Source organism: Saccostrea cucullata, unplaced genomic scaffold (assembly GCF_032062105.1).
Source record: "Saccostrea cucullata isolate Sc308-1 unplaced genomic scaffold, CSIRO_AGI_Scuc_v1 ctg2301, whole genome shotgun sequence".
NCBI lineage: Eukaryota > Metazoa > Mollusca > Bivalvia > Ostreida > Ostreidae > Saccostrea > Saccostrea cuccullata.
In genome coordinates, this window is record NW_026934719.1 from 177 (window position 1) to 23,415 (window position 23,239).

At 33.1% G+C, this 23,239-nt stretch overlaps 1 protein-coding gene across 1 annotated transcript; it reads left to right on the forward strand.

Moving 5' to 3' along the window:
• Positions 1–1,537: 1,537 nt before the first annotated feature.
• On the forward strand, positions 1,538–22,379 carry LOC134241213 (myosin heavy chain, non-muscle-like). Its single transcript, XM_062723282.1, has 17 exons — positions 1,538–1,574; positions 1,828–1,907; positions 2,382–2,465; positions 2,606–2,683; positions 6,132–6,215; positions 6,357–6,434; positions 9,883–9,966; positions 10,108–10,185; positions 13,629–13,712; positions 13,854–13,931; positions 17,376–17,459; positions 17,605–17,682; positions 21,133–21,216; positions 21,363–21,440; positions 21,642–21,734; positions 21,925–22,032; positions 22,207–22,379. The coding sequence occupies exons 2-17, from the start codon at positions 1,833–1,835 to the stop codon at positions 22,303–22,305; spliced, it is 1,347 nt and encodes a 448-aa protein (XP_062579266.1). The 5' UTR covers positions 1,538–1,574; positions 1,828–1,832; the 3' UTR covers positions 22,306–22,379.
• Positions 22,380–23,239: the final 860 nt, after the last annotated feature.

Sequence of the window (23,239 nt, forward strand, 5' to 3'; positions counted from 1 at the left end):
CGGCAGAGTGAATAGGACGAGCAAAAATAATACATATATAAACTGTGAATGATGTCATCACCAGAATGTTTTTGTGGGTGTGCACAATTTTCTAATATTGTTAAAAGATTGGACACTCTAAAATGCACCTAAAAACTGATTTAAATAATAATATAGAGTGAAATATTTAAGACAATCGAAGATTTGTAGAATTGCATTAGCGTTTTGTAATTCGTAGGTAACACGGTGGAACACCGACTTTGATAGTTATCGCAAAAGTTGTACAGTAACTGGGTCTCAACATAAGTAATGTCAGTCCTACATATTTAGTTTTTGTTGACGTATTATACAAAGACCAATATATTGTCATTATTTTGATATTTAATTTTATTTTGTCATTTTCCATACACCAGTCAATGAATTAATCGAATAATTCTCAGAATATCAATATTACCCTTTTCTCCTAACGCTGTACGTACGTAGAATATTTTTGTACATGACAAACCGCATCTCGGATCAAGACGAATTTTCAGGATATTGTAGTCAAAATGCTAAAGAAACTTTCTGAAAAGTTTGATTGTGATTGGTCCATGTACCTAGGAATTATAGATTTTATCGGCAAGAACTTCAAATTCGTCAGAGGTCAAAATTTCTCCATGAAGAAGAGAGAAACAAAATAAACTTTTTTATCTGGATTTTCTTCACATTTAATGATGGCATTTGATTCCCCCGATATTATTTGATATTTTATTGTCATGTATTCATTTCTCATAATGTATGTGGAATTGATTTTAATTTTATTTCAAATAGTTTATCATGAAAAAATCATCGATTTTCCTTCGATATCTAGTATAATAGCTGTAAAGAAAAAAAAAAAAAAAGCAAACTATGAAATAAAACGAATATCGCTTTCAAAATGATCGAACTCGCAAGTCGCGACCCCCCCCCCCTTTTTTTTTTCTTTTCCTACTTTTTTTTCTTGCTGCAAGAAAGCGAAAGCAGGCTTTAAGGAGGCAGACATTGTTTGTGACACAAAGTTGTATAGAGAGGAAAATAGTTTAAGAAGACGGGATTGGTGTATAATAAATATGTTGATATTTTGATAACCGCTTGGTTGAGGCGTTGAACACTTTGAATGAGTTGAAATAAATAAAATAAATATATTGAATGCGATTAGAACATACATAAAATGTAGAGCGAGCTTCTTTGGCACATTGCAAAGCCAGGAGTGGATCATAAGTGGTATATCTGGAAGGAAGTTCAAAGAAAAGGGGAGAGGGGGCGGGTTCAGATCTGCCTTATAAATATGGAAATTATTTTGCTATAGTATATGTTTCAAAGGGACCAAGTTCCTATTATGCTATAGATATAGGTAAGTTAGCGGTATTGCAGTGTACATACGTGTAGCATCATTCATGCAAACATTGGAGGACATATCGCACGGTATCTGCAGTCATTTCAAGGTTCGGCATGGAACGTTATGATCTCAAAGAGACACAAAACGTCACAATATGGATGACGTCATAAAAGTGAGATGTCATACTTTCTCAGTTGTCAAGGAACACTGTAGTGAAGGAAAAGGCAGCAAACATTTGGTAAGAATTTCCATAGCTTTTATTCTAAGAAATTTGTCCTTAATCCGTAAAATGAAGTAGAGAACCTGTTTCGTATCTTCCAAATGATAGAAATCGACATGTTCCGCATATTCCATTTATTAATTTTGACTTGACAATAAATAATTAAAAGGATTAAGAAAAGTGGAAGGGCGGTTGAAATGAAATTGCAAAATAAACATTTTTCTCTATTTTTTTTTGCAATGTGAGATTTTTTTTTTCCTTCTTATTTTAGAAAACATGGAGGATAAGTTACAAATACTGAAGTTCGACAAGCCGTGGTATGTTATGGTGGAAGACCATGAAATGTGTCAGGTAATTTCAAATTAAATACTACATGCACGTGTCTCATGCATTCTAACACAAGAACAGTGTTTACAAACTTGGAGACTTTTTTGTCGTTTAATGACGAGTGAGTGAAATAGATCACAAATGCCCAGTTCAACGGTCAGTCATATTAGATTAAATCAAATATAAGCGCTCGAATAACTTAGTAGACCTTTCTTAATTTTCACTTGATGGGTTGTAGTTAATATTAAGCTGTCCTAAGTTTTCACAAGTATCGTGCAGAATATTCGAAAAGTATAGAGTGGTCTTTTGACCATCACCTAACTGTTTGACGCGATGCTGCATGTCCGAAATAAATTGACAGTTTTCACTGTATGTTTACAGCTGTGTGTTTAAGAACAAAGCTTTTTTGTGAAGCAGATAGGTTCTACAGAGTACCAGTTTAGAATTGTAAATTCAATCAATTGATTAACATTAATTGTCGCATTTTCTTCATTCTAGAGCATTTTTGACGATCTTCTTGAAAAAGTGGATAGAGAGATTGCTATCAAAAACAAACTGGACGCTCTAATGGCAAGAGCGCAGGTATTCATATGTTACATGCCTTTGTATATTTATAAATTGCATTTTGATTGGAAATATGTCGATTTGGCAATTTTGTCTTTTCGATTCTGAACTTAAAAAAATTTTATGTGTTTTTAAAAAAATATTTACATTAATTTTAGGAAAGGCAAAGGAGGTATGAAATTCTCAAGTTTGATAGACCGTGGTGCGAAATGGTGGAGGAACCAGAAATATGCGAGGTAAGCACGGAAAATGAACGTTTTCATCAATGTGCATTTTTTAAGTTTTAATGCTCTACCAGAAATCTTTAAGCATGCGCTCAGTTGTATAAATACACCCCTTATATAGAATGTCAAACACTTTTAAATCGAAATAAATGTATCCAATAAGTACATCAGTGTCGGACAACAATCAATTTACTTGACTTTATTCTAGGATATACTCGATGACTTGACCACGGGAGTGGAGACAGAGGATGACACACGACATTTTAAACACGTGATGGCTACCGTTCTTGATGAGTTAAAGGTAGGTTGTCATCTGAAAATTTGCTTTAAAAACATTGTTATCTTTTTTTTAATGGAAGCTACAAAAATCTGCAGAACTGAGAATAATGTAGTTTGTGTTCAACTAAGTGACACAAAGGCAACGAAATGCAAAGATTTCATTTTAAATAAGTTATCTTTTTTTCCTCAAAAAATTAATTCCTTCTTTTTAGTCGAAAATACCCGTTCTTCAAGAACAAGAGACGACCTCGTTAAAGAAAGATGCTTCAATGAAAGACACAAACGCTGATATAAAGAAGACAGATAATACTTCTAGTGTCGTAAGTCTCTCACAATTTTACCCCCCCCCCCCCCCCCCCCCCGCCAATAATGTAAAGCAAATATTTAGAGATTTTATTTCTTAAACTATAACATTCGAATTAATCTGACTAATTGATTTTATTTATTTCTTTATTTTATTTTCTAACTTTTTTTCCCTATTTACTTGCAGGTCACTCGTAGAACATTTTTCCAGAACATGAAGAAAAGGCTCCGCAAGATGTTCTTCAGTTGTTGTATGAAGCAAGGAGAAGACTGTGATACTTGTTAAATATCTGTTCCTGTCTTTCGAATTTGAACGTTTTGTAATTTTTTTAAGCATTTGATATCGTCCCTAAATATACACATTACCTACAAACCAAGTATTCAGTGTTGTGTTATTTTTTTAACAGTCTGAAAATTTCTTTTCCCAGTGGATATTGTGCCATATAAGCGGTTATCCATGAAGAATCTTTTTTTCCTGCAAAATCTGGTATTTAGAGCGCCGGCAGAGTGAATAGGACGAGCAAAAATAATACATATATAAACTGTGAATGATGTCATCACCAGAATGTTTTTGTGGGTGTGCACAATTTTCTAATATTGTTAAAAGATTGGACACTCTAAAATGCACCTAAAAACTGATTTAAATAATAATATAGAGTGAAATATTTAAGACAATCGAAGATTTGTAGAATTGCATTAGCGTTTTGTAATTCGTAGGTAACACGGTGGAACACCGACTTTGATAGTTATCGCAAAAGTTGTACAGTAACTGGGTCTCAACATAAATAATGTCAGTCCTACATATTTAGTTTTTGTTGACGTATACAAAGACCAATATATTGTCATTATTTTGATATTTAATTTTATTTTGTCATTTTCCATACACCAGTCAATGAATTAATCGAATAATTCTCAGAATATCAATATTACCCTTTTCTCCTAACGCTGTACGTACGTAGAATATTTTTGTACATGACAAACCGCATCTCGGATCAAGACGAATTTTCAGGATATTGTAGTCAAAATGCTAGGGAAACTTTCTGAAAAGTTTGATTGTGATTGGTCCATGTACCTAGGAATTATAGATTTTATCGGCAAGAACTTCAAATTCGTCAGAGGTCAAAATTTCTCCATGAAGAAGAGAGAAACAAAATAAACTTTTTTATCTGGATTTTCTTCACATTTAATGATGGCATTTGATTCCCCCGATATTATTTGATATTTTATTGTCATGTATTCATTTCTCATAATGTATGTGGAATTGATTTTAATTTTATTTCAAATAGTTTATCATGAAAAAATCATCGATTTTCCTTCGATATCTAGTATAATAGCTGTAAAGAAAAAAAAAAAAAAAGCAAACTATGAAATAAAACGAATATCGCTTTCAAAATGATCGAACTCGCAAGTCGCGACCCCCCCCCCCCCTTTTTTTTTCTTTTCCTACTTTTTTTTCTTGCTGCAAGAAAGCGAAAGCAGGCTTTAAGGAGGCAGACATTGTTTGTGACACAAAGTTGTATAGAGAGGAAAATAGTTTAAGAAGACGGGATTGGTGTATAATAAATATGTTGATATTTTGATAACCGCTTGGTTGAGGCGTTGAACACTTTGAATGAGTTGAAATAAATAAAATAAATATATTGAATGCGATTAGAACATACATAAAATGTAGAGCGAGCTTCTTTGGCACATTGCAAAGCCAGGAGTGGATCATAAGTGGTATATCTGGAAGGAAGTTCAAAGAAAAGGGGAGAGGGGGCGGGTTCAGATCTGCCTTATAAATATGGAAATTATTTTGCTATAGTATATGTTTCAAAGGGACCAAGTTCCTATTATGCTATAGATATAGGTAAGTTAGCGGTATTGCAGTGTACATACGTGTAGCATCATTCATGCAAACATTGGAGGACATATCGCACGGTATCTGCAGTCATTTCAAGGTTCGGCATGGAACGTTATGATCTCAAAGAGACACAAAACGTCACAATATGGATGACGTCATAAAAGTGAGATGTCATACTTTCTCAGTTGTCAAGGAACACTGTAGTGAAGGAAAAGGCAGCAAACATTTGGTAAGAATTTCCATAGCTTTTATTCTAAGAAATTTGTCCTTAATCCGTAAAATGAAGTAGAGAACCTGTTTCGTATCTTCCAAATGATAGAAATCGACATGTTCCGCATATTCCATTTATTAATTTTGACTTGACAATAAATAATTAAAAGGATTAAGAAAAGTGGAAGGGCGGTTGAAATGAAATTGCAAAATAAACTTTTTTTTTCTTTTTTTTTTGCAATGTGAGATTTTATTTTTTTTTCTTATTTTAGAAAACATGGAGGATAAGTTACAAATACTGAAGTTCGACAAGCCGTGGTATGTTATGGTGGAAGACCATGAAATGTGTCAGGTAATTTCAAATTAAATACTACATGCACGTGTCTCATGCATTCTAACACAAGAACAGTGTTTACAAACTTGGAGACTTTTTTGTCGTTTAATGACGAGTGAGTGAAATAGATCACAAATGCCCAATTCAACGGTCAGTTATATTAGATTAAATCAAATATAAGCGCTCGAATAACTTAGTAGACCTTTTTAATTTTCACTTGATGGGTTGTAGTTAATATTAAGCTGTCCTAAGTTTTCACAAGTATCGTGCAGAATATTCGAAAAGTATAGAGTGGTCTTTTGACCATCACCTAACTGTTTGACGCGATGCTGCATGTCCGAAATAAATTGACAGTTTTCACTGTATGTTTACAGCTGTGTGTTTAAGAACAAAGCTTTTTTGTGAAGCAGATAGGTTCTACAGAGTACCAGTTTAGAATTGTAAATTCAATCAATTGATTAACATTAATTGTCGCATTTTCTTCATTCTAGAGCATTTTTGACGATCTTCTTGAAAAAGTGGATAGAGAGATTGCTATCAAAAACAAACTGGACGCTCTAATGGCAAGAGCGCAGGTATTCATATGTTACATGCCTTTGTATATTTATAAATTGCATTTTGATTGGAAATATGTCGATTTGGCAATTTTGTCTTTTCGATTCTGAACTGAAAAAAAAATTTTTATGTGTTTTAAAAAATATTTACATTAATTTTAGGAAAGGCAAAGGAGGTATGAAATTCTCAAGTTTGATAGACCGTGGTGCGAAATGGTGGAGGAACCAGAAATATGCGAGGTAAGCACGGAAAATGAACGTTTTCATCAATGTGCATTTTTTAAGTTTTAATGCTCTACCAGAAATCTTTAAGCATGCGCTCAGTTGTATAAATACACCCCTTATATAGAATGTCAAACACTTTTAAATCGAAATAAATGTATCCAATAAGTACATCAGTGTCGGACAACAATCAATTTACTTGACTTTATTCTAGGATATACTCGATGACTTGACCACGGGAGTGGAGACAGAGGATGACACACGACATTTTAAACACGTGATGGCTACCGTTCTTGATGAGTTAAAGGTAGGTTGTCATCTGAAAATTTGCTTTAAAAACATTTATCTTTTTTTTAATGGAAGCTACAAATCTGCAGAACTGAGAATAATGTAGATTGTGTTCAACTAAGTGACACAAAGGCAACGAAATGCAAAGATTTCATTTTAAATAAGTTATCTTTTTTTCCTCAAAAAATTAATTCCTTCTTTTTAGTCGAAAATACCCGTTCTTCAAGAACAAGAGACGACCTCGTTAAAGAAAGATGCTTCAATGAAAGACACAAACGCTGATATAAAGAAGACAGATAATACTTCTAGTGTCGTAAGTCTCTCACAATTTTACCCCCCCCCCCCCCCCCCCCGCCAATAATGTAAAGCAAATATTTAGAGATTTTATTTCTTAAACTATAACATTCGAATTAATCTGACTAATTGATTTTATTTATTTCTTTATTTTATTTTCTAACTTTTTTTCCCTATTTACTTGCAGGTCACTCGTAGAACATTTTTCCAGAACATGAAGAAAAGGCTCCGCAAGATGTTCTTCAGTTGTTGTATGAAGCAAGGAGAAGACTGTGATACTTGTTAAATATCTGTTTCTGTCTTTCGAATTTGAACGTTTTGTAATTTTTTTAAGCATTTGATATCGTCCCTAAATATACACATTACCTACAAACCAAGTATTCAGTGTTGTGTTATTTTTTTAACAGTCTGAAAATTTCTTTTCCCAGTGGATATTGTGCCATATAAGCGGTTATCCATGAAGAATCTTTTTTTCCTGCAAAATCTGGTATTTAGAGCGCCGGCAGAGTGAATAGGACGAGCAAAAATAATACATATATAAACTGTGAATGATGTCATCACCAGAATGTTTTTGTGGGTGTGCACAATTTTCTAATATTGTTAAAAGATTGGACACTCTAAAATGCACCTAAAAACTGATTTAAATAATAATATAGAGTGAAATATTTAAGACAATCGAAGATTTGTAGAATTGCATTAGCGTTTTGTAATTCGTAGGTAACACGGTGGAACACCGACTTTGATAGTTATCGCAAAAGTTGTACAGTAACTGGGTCTCAACATAAATAATGTCAGTCCTACATATTTAGTTTTTGTTGACGTATACAAAGACCAATATATTGTCATTATTTTGATATTTAATTTTATTTTGTCATTTTCCATACACCAGTCAATGAATTAATCGAATAATTCTCAGAATATCAATATTACCCTTTTCTCCTAACGCTGTACGTACGTAGAATATTTTTGTACATGACAAACCGCATCTCGGATCAAGACGAATTTTCAGGATATTGTAGTCAAAATGCTAAAGAAACTTTCTGAAAAGTTTGATTGTGATTGGTCCATGTACCTAGGAATTATAGATTTTATCGGCAAGAACTTCAAATTCGTCAGAGGTCAAAATTTCTCCATGAAGAAGAGAGAAACAAAATAAACTTTTTTATCTGGATTTTCTTCACATTTAATGATGGCATTTGATTCCCCCGATATTATTTGATATTTTATTGTCATGTATTCATTTCTCATAATGTATGTGGAATTGATTTTAATTTTATTTCAAATAGTTTATCATGAAAAAATCATCGATTTTCCTTCGATATCTAGTATAATAGCTGTAAAGAAAAAAAAAAAAAAAAAAAGCAAACTATGAAATAAAACGAATATCGCTTTCAAAATGATCGAACTCGCAAGTCGCACCCCCCCCCCCCTTTTTTTTTTCTTTTCCTACTTTTTTTTCTTGCTGCAAGAAAGCGAAAGCAGGCTTTAAGGAGGCAGACATTGTTTGTGACACAAAGTTGTATAGAGAGGAAAATAGTTTAAGAAGACGGGATTGGTGTATAATAAATATGTTGATATTTTGATAACCGCTTGGTTGAGGCGTTGAACACTTTGAATGAGTTGAAATAAATAAAATAAATATATTGAATGCGATTAGAACATACATAAAATGTAGAGCGAGCTTCTTTGGCACATTGCAAAGCCAGGAGTGGATCATAAGTGGTATATCTGGAAGGAAGTACAAAGAAAAGGGGAGAGGGGGCGGGTTCAGATCTGCCTTATAAATATGGAAATTATTTTGCTATAGTATATGTTTCAAAGGGACCAAGTTCCTATTATGCTATAGATATAGGTAAGTTAGCGGTATTGCAGTGTACATACGTGTAGCATCATTCATGCAAACATTGGAGGACATATCGCACGGTATCTGCAGTCATTTCAAGGTTCGGCATGGAACGTTATGATCTCAAAGAGACACAAAACGTCACAATATGGATGACGTCATAAAAGTGAGATGTCATACTTTCTCAGTTGTCAAGGAACACTGTAGTGAAGGAAAAGGCAGCAAACATTTGGTAAGAATTTCCATAGCTTTTATTCTAAGAAATTTGTCCTTAATCCGTAAAATGAAGTAGAGAACCTGTTTCGTATCTTCCAAATGATAGAAATCGACATGTTCCGCATATTCCATTTATTAATTTTGACTTGACAATAAATAATTAAAAGGATTAAGAAAAGTGGAAGGGCGGTTGAAATGAAATTGCAAAATAAACATTTTTTTCTTTTTTTTTTGCAATGTGAGCTTTTATTTTTTTTTTTTCTTATTTTAGAAAACATGGAGGATAAGTTACAAATACTGAAGTTCGACAAGCCGTGGTATGTTATGGTGGAAGACCATGAAATGTGTCAGGTAATTTCAAATTAAATACTACATGCACGTGTCTCATGCATTCTAACACAAGAACAGTGTTTACAAACTTGGAGACTTTTTTGTCGTTTAATGACGAGTGAGTGAAATAGATCACAAATGCCCAGTTCAACGGTCAGTCATATTAGATTAAATCAAATATAAGCGCTCGAATAACTTAGTAGACCTTTCTTAATTTTCACTTGATGGGTTGTAGTTAATATTAAGCTGTCCTAAGTTTTCACAAGTATCGTGCAGAATATTCGAAAAGTATAGAGTGGTCTTTTGACCATCACCTAACTGTTTGACGCGATGCTGCATGTCCGAAATAAATTGACAGTTTTCACTGTATGTTTACAGCTGTGTGTTTAAGAACAAAGCTTTTTTGTGAAGCAGATAGGTTCTACAGAGTACCAGTTTAGAATTGTAAATTCAATCAATTGATTAACATTAATTGTCGCATTTTCTTCATTCTAGAGCATTTTTGACGATCTTCTTGAAAAAGTGGATAGAGAGATTGCTATCAAAAACAAACTGGACGCTCTAATGGCAAGAGCGCAGGTATTCATATGTTACATGCCTTTGTATATTTATAAATTGCATTTTGATTGGAAATATGTCGATTTGGCAATTTTGTCTTTTCGATTCTGAACTGAAAAAAAAACTTTTATGTGTTTTAAAAAATATTTACATTAATTTTAGGAAAGGCAAAGGAGGTATGAAATTCTCAAGTTTGATAGACCGTGGTGCGAAATGGTGGAGGAACCAGAAATATGCGAGGTAAGCACGGAAAATGAACGTTTTCATCAATGTGCATTTTTTAAGTTTTAATGCTCTACCAGAAATCTTTAAGCATGCGCTCAGTTGTATAAATACACCCCTTATATAGAATGTCAAACACTTTTAAATCGAAATAAATGTATCCAATAAGTACATCAGTGTCGGACAACAATCAATTTACTTGACTTTATTCTAGGATATACTCGATGACTTGACCACGGGAGTGGAGACAGAGGATGACACACGACATTTTAAACACGTGATGGCTACCGTTCTTGATGAGTTAAAGGTAGGTTGTCATCTGAAAATTTGCTTTAAAAACATTGTTATCTTTTTTTTAATGGAAGCTACAAAAATCTGCAGAATTGAGAATAATGTAGTTTGTGTTCAACTAAGTGACACAAAGGCAACGAAATGCAAAGATTTCATTTTAAATAAGTTATCTTTTTTTCCTCAAAAAATTAATTCCTTCTTTTTAGTCGAAAATACCCGTTCTTCAAGAACAAGAGACGACCTCGTTAAAGAAAGATGCTTCAATGAAAGACACAAACGCTGATATAAAGAAGACAGATAATACTTCTAGTGTCGTAAGTCTCTCACAATTTTACCCCCCCCCCCCCCCCCCGCCAATAATGTAAAGCAAATATTTAGAGATTTTATTTCTTAAACTATAACATTCGAATTAATCTGACTAATTGATTTTATTTATTTCTTTATTTTATTTTCTAACTTTTTTTCCCTATTTTCTTGCAGGTCACTCGTAGAACATTTTTCCAGAACATGAAGAAAAGGCTCCGCAAGATGTTCTTCAGTTGTTGTATGAAGCAAGGAGAAGACTGTGATACTTGTTAAATATCTGTTCCTGTCTTTCGAATTTGAACGTTTTGTAATTTTTTTAAGCATTTGATATCGTCCCTAAATATACACATTACCTACAAACCAAGTATTCAGTGTTGTGTTATTTTTTTAACAGTCTGAAAATTTCTTTTCCCAGTGGATATTGTGCCATATAAGCGGTTATCCATGAAGAATCTTTTTTTCCTGCAAAATCTGGTATTTAGAGCGCCGGCAGAGTGAATAGGACGAGCAAAAATAATACATATATAAACTGTGAATGATGTCATCACCAGAATGTTTTTGTGGGTGTGCACAATTTTCTAATATTGTTAAAAGATTGGACACTCTAAAATGCACCTAAAAACTGATTTAAATAATAATATAGAGTGAAATATTTAAGACAATCGAAGATTTGTAGAATTGCATTAGCGTTTTGTAATTCGTAGGTAACACGGTGGAACACCGACTTTGATAGTTATCGCAAAAGTTGTACAGTAACTGGGTCTCAACATAAATAATGTCAGTCCTACATATTTTGTTTTTGTTGACGTATACAAAGACCAATATATTGTCATTATTTTGATATTTAATTTTATTTTGTCATTTTCCATACACCAGTCAATGAATTAATCGAATAATTCTCAGAATATCAATATTACCCTTTTCTCCTAACGCTGTACGTACGTAGAATATTTTTGTACATGACAAACCGCATCTCGGATCAAGACGAATTTTCAGGATATTGTAGTCAAAATGCTAAAGAAACTTTCTGAAAAGTTTGATTGTGATTGGTCCATGTACCTAGGAATTATAGATTTTATCGGCAAGAACTTCAAATTCGTCAGAGGTCAAAATTTCTCCATGAAGAAGAGAGAAACAAAATAAACTTTTTTATCTGGATTTTCTTCACATTTAATGATGGCATTTGATTCCCCCGATATTATTTGATATTTTATTGTCATGTATTCATTTCTCATAATGTATGTGGAATTGATTTTAATTTTATTTCAAATAGTTTATCATGAAAAAATCATCGATTTTCCTTCGATATCTAGTATAATAGCTGTAAAGAAAAAAAAAAAAAAAAGCAAACTATGAAATAAAACGAATATCGCTTTCAAAATGATCGAACTCGCAAGTCGCGACCCCCCCCCCCTTTTTTTTTTTCTTTTCCTACTTTTTTTTCTTGCTGCAAGAAAGCGAAAGCAGGCTTTAAGGAGGCAGACATTGTTTGTGACACAAAGTTGTATAGAGAGGAAAATAGTTTAAGAAGACGGGATTGGTGTATAATAAATATGTTGATATTTTGATAACCGCTTGGTTGAGGCGTTGAACACTTTGAATGAGTTGAAATAAATAAAATAAATATATTGAATGCGATTAGAACATACATAAAATGTAGAGCGAGCTTCTTTGGCACATTGCAAAGCCAGGAGTGGATCATAAGTGGTATATCTGGAAGGAAGTTCAAAGAAAAGGGGAGAGGGGGCGGGTTCAGATCTGCCTTATAAATATGGAAATTATTTTGCTATAGTATATGTTTCAAAGGGACCAAGTTCCTATTATGCTATAGATATAGGTAAGTTAGCGGTATTGCAGTGTACATACGTGTAGCATCATTCATGCAAACATTGGAGGACATATCGCACGGTATCTGCAGTCATTTCAAGGTTCGGCATGGAACGTTATGATCTCAAAGAGACACAAAACGTCACAATATGGATGACGTCATAAAAGTGAGATGTCATACTTTCTCAGTTGTCAAGGAACACTGTAGTGAAGGAAAAGGCAGCAAACATTTGGTAAGAATTTCCATAGCTTTTATTCTAAGAAATTTGTCCTTATTCTGTAAAATGAAGTAGAGAACCTGTTTCGTATCTTCCAAATGATAGAAATCGACATGTTCCGCATATTCCATTTATTAATTTTGACTTGACAATAAATAATTAAAAGGATTAAGAAAAGTGGAAGGGCGGTTGAAATGAAATTGCAAAATAAACTTTTTTTTTCTTTTTTTTGCAATGTGAGATTTTATTTTTTTTCTTATTTTAGAAAACATGGAGGATAAGTTACAAATACTGAAGTTCGACAAGCCGTGGTATGTTATGGTGGAAGACCATGAAATGTGTCAGGTAATTTCAAATTAAATACTACATGCACGTGTCTCATGCATTCTAACACAAGAACAGTGTTTACAAACTTGGAGACTTTTTTGTCGTTTAATGACGAGTGAGTGAAATAGATCACAAATGCCCAGTTCAACGGTCAGTCATATTAGATTAAATCAAATATAAGCGCTCGAATAACTTAGTAGACCTTTCTTAATTTTCACTTGATGGGTTGTAGTTAATATTAAGCTGTCCTAAGTTTTCACAAGTATCGTGCAGAATATTCGAAAAGTATAGAGTGGTCTTTTGACCATCACCTAACTGTTTGACGCGATGCTGCATGTCCGAAATAAATTGACAGTTTTCACTGTATGTTTACAGCTGTGTGTTTAAGAACAAAGCTTTTTTGTGAAGCAGATAGGTTCTACAGAGTACCAGTTTAGAATTGTAAATTCAATCAATTGATTAACATTAATTGTCGCATTTTCTTCATTCTAGAGCATTTTTGACGATCTTCTTGAAAAAGTGGATAGAGAGATTGCTATCAAAAACAAACTGGACGCTCTAATGGCAAGAGCGCAGGTATTCATATGTTACATGCCTTTGTATATTTATAAATTGCATTTTGATTGGAAATATGTCGATTTGGCAATTTTGTCTTTTCGATTCTGAACTGAAAAAAAAAATTTTATGTGTTTTAAAAAATATTTACATTAATTTTAGGAAAGGCAAAGGAGGTATGAAATTCTCAAGTTTGATAGACCGTGGTGCGAAATGGTGGAGGAACCAGAAATATGCGAGGTAAGCACGGAAAATGAACGTTTTCATCAATGTGCATTTTTTAAGTTTTAATGCTCTACCAGAAATCTTTAAGCATGCGCTCAGTTGTATAAATACACCCCTTATATAGAATGTCAAACACTTTTAAATCGAAATAAATGTATCCAATAAGTACATCAGTGTCGGACAACAATCAATTTACTTGACTTTATTCTAGGATATACTCGATGACTTGACCACGGGAGTGGAGACAGAGGATGACACACGACATTTTAAACACGTGATGGCTACCGTTCTTGATGAGTTAAAGGTAGGTTGTCATCTGAAAATTTGCTTTAAAAACATTTTCTTTTTTTTAATGTAAGCTACAAAAATCTGCAGTACTGAGAATAATGTAGTTTGTGTTCAATTAAGTGACACAAAGGCAACGAAATGCAAAGATTTCATTTTAAATAAGTTATCTTTTTTTCCTCAAAAAATTAATTCCTTCTTTTTAGTCGAAAATACCCGTTCTTCAAGAACAAGAGACGACCTCGTTAAAGAAAGATGCTTCAATGAAAGACACAAACGCTGATATAAAGAAGACAGATAATACTTCTAGTGTCGTAAGTCTCTCACAATTTTACCCCCCCCCCCCCCCGCCAATAATGTAAAGCAAATATTTAGAGATTTTATTTCTTAAACTATAACATTCGAATTAATCTGACTAATTGATTTTATTTATTTCTTTATTTTATTTTCTAACTTTTTTTCCCTATTTTCTTGCAGGTCACTCGTAGAACATTTTTCCAGAACATGAAGAAAAGGCTCCGCAAGATGTTCTTCAGTTGTTGTATGAAGCAAGGAGAAGACTGTGATACTTGTTAATACTTGTTAAATATCTTCCTGTCTTTCGAATTTGAACGTTTTGTAATTTTTTTAAGCATTTGATATCGTCCCTAAATATACACATTACCTACAAACCAAGTATTCAGTGTTGTGTTATTTTTTTAACAGTCTGAAAATTTCTTTTCCCAGTGGATATTGTGCCATATAAGCGGTTATCCATGAAGAATCTTTTTTTCCTGCAAAATCTGGTATTTAGAGCGCCGGCAGAGTGAATAGGACGAGCAAAAATAATACATATATAAACTGTGAATGATGTCATCACCAGAATGTTTTTGTGGGTGTGCACAATTTTCTAATATTGTTAAAAGATTGGACACTCTAAAATGCACCTAAAAACTGATTTAAATAATAATATAGAGTGAAATATTTAAGACAATCGAAGATTTGTAGAATTGCATTAGCGTTTTGTAATTCGTAGGTAACACGGTGGAACACCGACTTTGATAGTTATCGCAAAAGTTGTACAGTAACTGGGTCTCAACATAAATAATGTCAGTCCTACATATTTAGTTTTTGTTGACGTATACAAAGACCAATATATTGTCATTATTTTGATATTTAATTTTATTTTGTCATTTTCCATACACCAGTCAATGAATTAATCGAATAATTCTCAGAATATCAATATTACCCTTTTCTCCTAACGCTGTACGTACGTAGAATATTTTTGTACATGACAAACCGCATCTCGGATCAAGACGAATTTTCAGGATATTGTAGTCAAAATGCTAAAGAAACTTTCTGAAAAGTTTGATTGTGATTGGTCCATGTACCTAGGAATTATAGATTTTATCGGCAAGAACTTCAAATTCGTCAGAGGTCAAAATTTCTCCATGAAGAAGAGAGAAACAAAATAAACTTTTTTATCTGGATTTTCTTCACATTTAATGATGGCATTTGATTCCCCCGATATTATTTGATATTTTATTGTCATGTATTCATTTCTCATAATGTATGTGGAATTGATTTTAATTTTATTTCAAATAGTTTATCATGAAAAAATCATCGATTTTCCTTCGATATCTAGTATAATAGCTGTAAAGAAAAAAAAAAAAAAAGCAAACTATGAAATAAAACGAATATCGCTTTCAAAATGATCGAACTCGCAAGTCGCGACCCCCCCCCCCCTTTTTTTTTCTTTTCCTACTTTTTTTTCTTGCTGCAAGAAAGCGAAAGCAGGCTTTAAGGAGGCAGACATTGTTTGTGACACAAAGTTGTATAGAGAGGAAAATAGTTTAAGAAGACGGGATTGGTGTATAATAAATATGTTGATATTTTGATAACCGCTTGGTTGAGGCGTTGAACACTTTGAATGAGTTGAAATAAATAAAATAAATATATTGAATGCGATTAGAACATACATAAAATGTAGAGCGAGCTTCTTTGGCACATTGCAAAGCCAGGAGTGGATCATAAGTGGTATATCTGGAAGGAAGTTCAAAGAAAAGGGGAGAGGGGGCGGGTTCAGATCTGCCTTATAAATATGGAAATTATTTTGCTATAGTATATGTTTCAAAGGGACCAAGTTCCTATTATGCTATAGATATAGGTAAGTTAGCGGTATTGCAGTGTACATACGTGTAGCATCATTCATGCAAACATTGGAGGACATATCGCACGGTATCTGCAGTCATTTCAAGGTTCGGCATGGAACGTTATGATCTCAAAGAGACACAAAACGTCACAATATGGATGACGTCATAAAAGTGAGATGTCATACTTTCTCAGTTGTCAAGGAACACTGTAGTGAAGGAAAAGGCAGCAAACATTTGGTAAGAATTTCCATAGCTTTTATTCTAAGAAATTTGTCCTTAATCCGTAAAATGAAGTAGAGAACCTGTTTCGTATCTTCCAAATGATAGAAATCGACATGTTCCGCATATTCCATTTATTAATTTTGACTTGACAATAAATAATTAAAAGGATTAAGAAAAGTGGAAGGGCGGTTGAAATGAAATTGCAAAATAAACTTTTTTTTCTTTTTTTTTTGCAATGTAGATTTTATTTTTTCTTCTTATTTTAGAAAACATGGAGGATAAGTTACAAATACTGAAGTTCGACAAGCCGTGGTATGTTATGGTGGAAGACCATGAAATGTGTCAGGTAATTTCAAATTAAATACTACATGCACGTGTCTCATGCATTCTAACACAAGAACAGTGTTTACAAACTTGGAGACTTTTTTGTCGTTTAATGACGAGTGAGTGAAATAGATCACAAATGCCCAGTTCAACGGTCAGTCATATTAGATTAAATCAAATATAAGCGCTCGAATAACTTAGTAGACCTTTCTTAATTTTCACTTGATGGGTTGTAGTTAATATTAAGCTGTCCTAAGTTTTCACAAGTATCGTGCAGAATATTCGAAAAGTATAGAGTGGTCTTTTGACCATCACCTAACTGTTTGACGCGATGCTGCATGTCCGAAATAAATTGACAGTTTTCACTGTATGTTTACAGCTGTGTGTTTAAGAACAAAGCTTTTTTGTGAAGCAGATAGGTTCTACAGAGTACCAGTTTAGAATTGTAAATTCAATCAATTGATTAACATTAATTGTCGCATTTTCTTCATTCTAGAGCATTTTTGACGATCTTCTTGAAAAAGTGGATAGAGAGATTGCTATCAAAAACAAACTGGACGCTCTAATGGCAAGAGCGCAGGTATTCTTATGTTACATGCCTTTGTATATTTATAAATTGCATTTTGATTGGAAATATGTCGATTTGGCAATTTTGTCCTTTCGATTCTAAACTTTAAAAAATGGCGAATTTTATGTGTTTTAAAAAATATTTACATTAATTTTAGGAAAGGCAAAGGAGGTATGAAATTCTCAAGTTTGATAGACCGTGGTGCGAAATGGTGGAGGAACCAGAAATATGCGAGGTAAGCACGGAAAATGAACGTTTTCATCAATGTGCATTTTTTAAGTTTTAATGCTCTACCAGAAATCTTTAAGCATGCGCTCAGTTGTATAAATACACCCCTTATATAGAATGTCAAACACTTTTAAATCGAAATAAATGTATCCAATAAGTACATCAGTGTCGGACAACAATCAATTTACTTGACTTTATTTAGGATAGGATATACTCGATGACTTGACCACGGGAGTGGAGACAGAGGATGACACACGACATTTTAAACACGTGATGGCTACCGTTCTTGATGAGTTAAAGGTAGGTTGTCATCTGAAAATTTGCTTTAAAAACATTGTTATCTTTTTTTTAATGGAAGCTACAAAAATCTGCAGAATTGAGAATAATGTAGTTTGTGTTCAATTAAGTGACACAAAGGCAACGAAATGCAAAGATTTCATTTTAAACAAGTTATCTTTTTTTTCTCAAAAAATTTATTCCTTCTTTTTAGTCGAAAATACCCGTTCTTCAAGAACAAGAGACGACCTCGTTAAAGAAAGATGCTTCAATGAAAGACACAAACGCTGATATAAAGAAGACAGATAATACTTCTAGTGTCGTAAGTCTCTCACAATTTTACCCCCCCCCCCCCCGCCAATAATGTAAAGCAAATATTTAGAGATTTTATTTCTTAAACTATAACATTCGAATTAATCTGACTAATTGATTTTATTTATTTCTTTATTTTATTTTCTAACTTTTTTTCCCTATTTACTTGCAGGTTTTTTTCAATTTTCTTGACCTATTTACTTCAGGTCAGTAGAACATTTTTCCAGAACATGAAGAAAAGGCTCCGCAAGATGTTCTTCAGTTGTTGTATGAAGCAAGGAGAAGACTGTGATACTTGTTAAATATCTGTCTTTTCCTTCTTTTATTTGAACGATTTGTAATTTTTTTAAGCATTTGATATTGTCCCTAAATATACACATTACCTACAAACCAAGTATTCAGTGTTGTGTTATTTTTTTAACAGTCTGAAAATTTCTTTTCCCAGTGGATATTGTGCCATATAAGCGGTTATCCATGAAGAATCTTTTTTTCCTGCAAAATCTGGTATTTGGAGCGCCGGCAGAGTGAATAGGGGGAGCAAAAATAATACATATATAAACTGTGAATGATGTCATCACCAGAATGTTTTTGTGGGTGTGCACAATTTTCTAATATTGTTAAAAGATTGGACACTCTAAAATGCACCTTAAAACTGGTTTAAAAAATAATACAGTGTGAAATATTTAAGACAAGCGAAGATTTGTAGCATTGTATTAGCGTTTTTTAATTCGTAGATAACACGGTGGAACACCGACTTTGATAATTATCGCAAAAGTTGTACAGTAACTGGGTCTCAACATAAATAATGTCAGTCCTACATATTTAGTTTTTGTTGACGTATACAAAGACCAATATATTGTCATTGTTTTGATATTTAATTTTATTTTGTCATTTTCCATACACCAGTCAATGAATTAATCGTATAATTCTCAGAATATCAATATTACCCTTTTCTCCTAACGCTGTACGTACGTAGAATATTTTTGTACATGACAAACCGCATCTGGGATCAAGACGAATTTTCAGGATATTGTAGTCAAAATGCTAAAGAAACTTTCTGAAAAGTTTGATTGTGATTGGTCCATGTACCTAGGAATTATAGATTTTATCGGCAAGAACTTCAAATTCGTCAGAGGTCAAAATTTCTGCATGAAGAAGAGAGAAACAAAATAAACCTTTTTATCTGGATTTTCTTCACATTTCATTGATGGCATTTGATTCCCCCGATATTATTTGATATTTTATTGTCATGTATTCATTTCTCATAATGTATGTGGAATTGATTTTAATTTTATTTCAAATAGTTTATCATGAAAAAATTATCGATTTTCACTTGATAACTAGTATAATAGCTGTGAAAAAAAAAAACAAAACAAAAACAAAAAAACTATGAAATAAAAGGATTATCGCTTTCAAAATAATCGAACTCGCAAGTCGCAACCTTTTTTTTCCCTACTTTTTTTCTTGCTGCAAGAAAGCGAAAGTAGGGTTTAAGGAGGCAGACATTGCTTGTGGCAGAAAGTTGTATAGAGAGGAAAATAGTTTAAGAAGACGGGATTGGTGTATAATAAATGTGTTGATATTTTGATAACCGCTTGGTTGAGGCGTTGAACACTTTGAATGAGTTGAAATAAATAAAATAAATATATTGAATGCGATTAGAACATACATAAAATGTAGAGCGAGCTTCTTTGGCACATTGCAAAGCCGGGGGTGGATCATAAGTGGTATATCTGGAAGGAAGGTCAAAGAAAAGGGGAGAGGGGGCGGGTTCAGATCTGCCTTATAGATATGGAAATTACTTTGCTATAGTATATGTTTCAAAGGGACCAAGTTCAAAGATATATGTAAGTTAGCGGTATTGCAGTGTACATACATGTAGCATCATTTATGCAAACATTAGAGGACATATTGCACGGTATCTGCAGTCATTTCAGGGTTCGGCATGGAACGTTATGATCTCAAAGAGACACAAAACGTCACAATATCGATGACGTCATAAAAGTGAGATGTCATACTTTCTCAGTTGTCAAGAAACACTGTAGTGAAGGAAAAGGTAGCAAACATTTGGTAAGAATTTCCATAGCTTTTATTCTAAGAAATTTGTCCTTATTCTGTAAAATGAAGTAGAGAACCTGTTTCATATCTTCCAAATAATAGAAATCGACATGTTCCGTATATTCATTTATTCATTTTGACTTGACAATAAATAATTAAAAGGATGAAGAGAAGTGGGAGGGCGGTTGAAATGAAATTGCAAAATAAACTTTTTTTTTCTCTTTTCTGTAATGTGAGATTTTATTTTTTCTTCTTATTTTAGAAAACATGGAGGATAAGTTACAAATACTGAAGTTCGACAAGCCGTGGTATGTTATGGTGGAGGACCATGAGATGTGTCAGGTAATTTCAAACTAAATACTACATGCACGAGTCTCATGCATTCTAACACAAAAACAGTGTTTACAAACTTGGAGACTTTTTTGTCGTTTAATGACGAGTTAGTGAAATAGATCACAAATGCCCAATTCAACGGTCAGTCATATAAGATTTAATCAAATATAAGCGCTCGAATAACTTAGTAGACCTTTTTAATTTTCACTTCATGGGTTGTAGTTAATATTAAGCTGTCCTAAGTTTTCACAAGTATCGTGCGGAATTCGAAAAGTAGAGAGTGATCTTTCGACCATCACCTAAATGTTTGACGCGATGCTACATGTCCGAAATAAATTGACAGTTTTCATTGTATGTTTACAGTGTGTTTAAGAACAAAGTTTTTTGTGTGAAGCAGATAGGTTCTACAGAGTACCAGTTTAGAATTGTAAATTCAATCAATTGATTAACATTAATTGTCGTATTTTCTTCATTCTAGAGCATTTTTGACGATCTTCTTGAAAAAGTGGATAGAGAGATTGCTATCAAAAACAAACTGGACGCTCTAATGGCAAGAGCACAGGTATGCATATATTACATGCCTTTGTATATTTATAAATTGCACCTTGATTGGAAATATGTCCATTTGGGAATTTTGTCTTTTCAATTCTGAACTGAAAAAAATGGCAAATTTTATGTGTTTTTAAAAATTATTTATATTAATTTTAGGAAAGGCAAAGGAGGTATGAAATTCTCAAGTTTGATAGACCGTGGTGCGAAATGGTGGAGGAACCAGAAATATGCGAGGTAAGCACGGAAAATGAACGTTTACATCAATGTGCATTTTTTTTTTTAAGTTTTAATGCTCTACCAGAAATCTTTAAGCACGCGCTCAGTTGTATAAATACACCCTTTATATAGAATGTCAAACACTTTTAAATCGAAATAAATGTATCCAATAAGTACATCGGTGTCGGACAGCAATCAATTTTCTTGAGTTTATTCTAGGATATACTCGATGACTTGACCACGGGAGTGGAGACAGAGGACGACACACAACATTTTAAACACGTGATGGCTACCGTTCTTGATGAGTTAAAGGTAGGTTGTCATATCTGAAAATTTGCTTTAAAAACATTGTGATTTTTTTTTTAATGGAAGCTACAAAATTGAGAATTGAGAATAATGTAGTTTGTGTTCAATTAAGTGACACAAAGGCAACGAAATGCAAAGATTTCATTTTAAACAAGTTATCTTTTTTTTTCTCAAAAAATCAATTCCTTCCTTTTAGTCGAAAATACCCGTTCTTCAAGAACAAGAGACGACCTTGTTAAAGAAAGATGCTTCAATGAAAGACACAAACGCTGATATAAAGAAGACAGATAATACTTTAAGTGTCGTAAGTCTCTCACAATTTTAACCCCCCCCCCCCCCCCCCGCCAATAATGTGAAGCAAATACAATGTATTTAGAGATTTTCTTTCTTATACTATAACATTCGAATTAATCTGACTGATTGATTTTATTTATTTCTTTATTTTATTTCTAACTTTTTTTTCCCTATTTACTTGCAGGTCACTCGTAGAACATTTTTCCAGAACATGAAGAAAAGGCTCCGCAAGATGTTCTTCAGTTGTTGTATGAAGCAAGGAGAAGACTGTGATACTTGTTAAATATCTGTTCCTGTCTTTCGTATTTGAACGATTTGTAATTTTTTTAAGCATTTGACATTGTCCCTAAATATACACATTACCTACAAACCAAGTATTCAGTGTTGTGTTATTTTTTTAACAGTCTGAAAATTTCTTTTCCCAGTGGATATTGTGCCATATAAGCGGTTATCCATGAAGAATCTTTTTTCCCCTAAAATCTCGCATTTGGAGCGCCGGCAGAGTGAACAGGGGGAGCAAAAATAATACATTTATAACCTGGAATGACGTCATCACCAGAATGTTTTTGTGGGTGTGCACAATTTTCTAATATTGTTAAAAGATTGGACACCCTAAAATGCACCTTAAAACTGATTTTAAAAATAATATAGAGTGAAATATTTAAGTCAAGCGAAGATTTGTAGCATTGTATTAGCGTTTTTTAATTCGTAGATAACACGGTGGAACACCGACTTTGATAATTATCGCTAAAGTTGTACAGTAACTGGGTCTCAACATAAATAACGTCAGTCCTACATATATAGTTTTTGTTGACGTATACAAAGACCAATATATTGTCATTGTTTTGATATTTAATTTTATTTTGTCATTTTCCATACACCAGTCAATGAATTAATCGTATGATTCTCAGAATATCAATATTACCCTTTTCTCCTAACTCTGTACGTACGTAGAATATTTCTGTACATGACAAACCGCATCTGGGATCAAGACGAATTTTCAGGATATTGTAGTCAAAATGTTAAAGAAACTTTCTGGAAAGTTTGATTGTGATTGGTCCATGTACCTAGGAATTATAGATTTTATCGGCAAGAACTTCAAATTCGTCAGAGGTCAAAATTTCTGCATGAAAAAGAGAGAAACAAAATAAACCTTTTTATCTGGATTTTCTTCACATTTCATTGATGGCATTTGATTCCCCCGATATTATTTGATA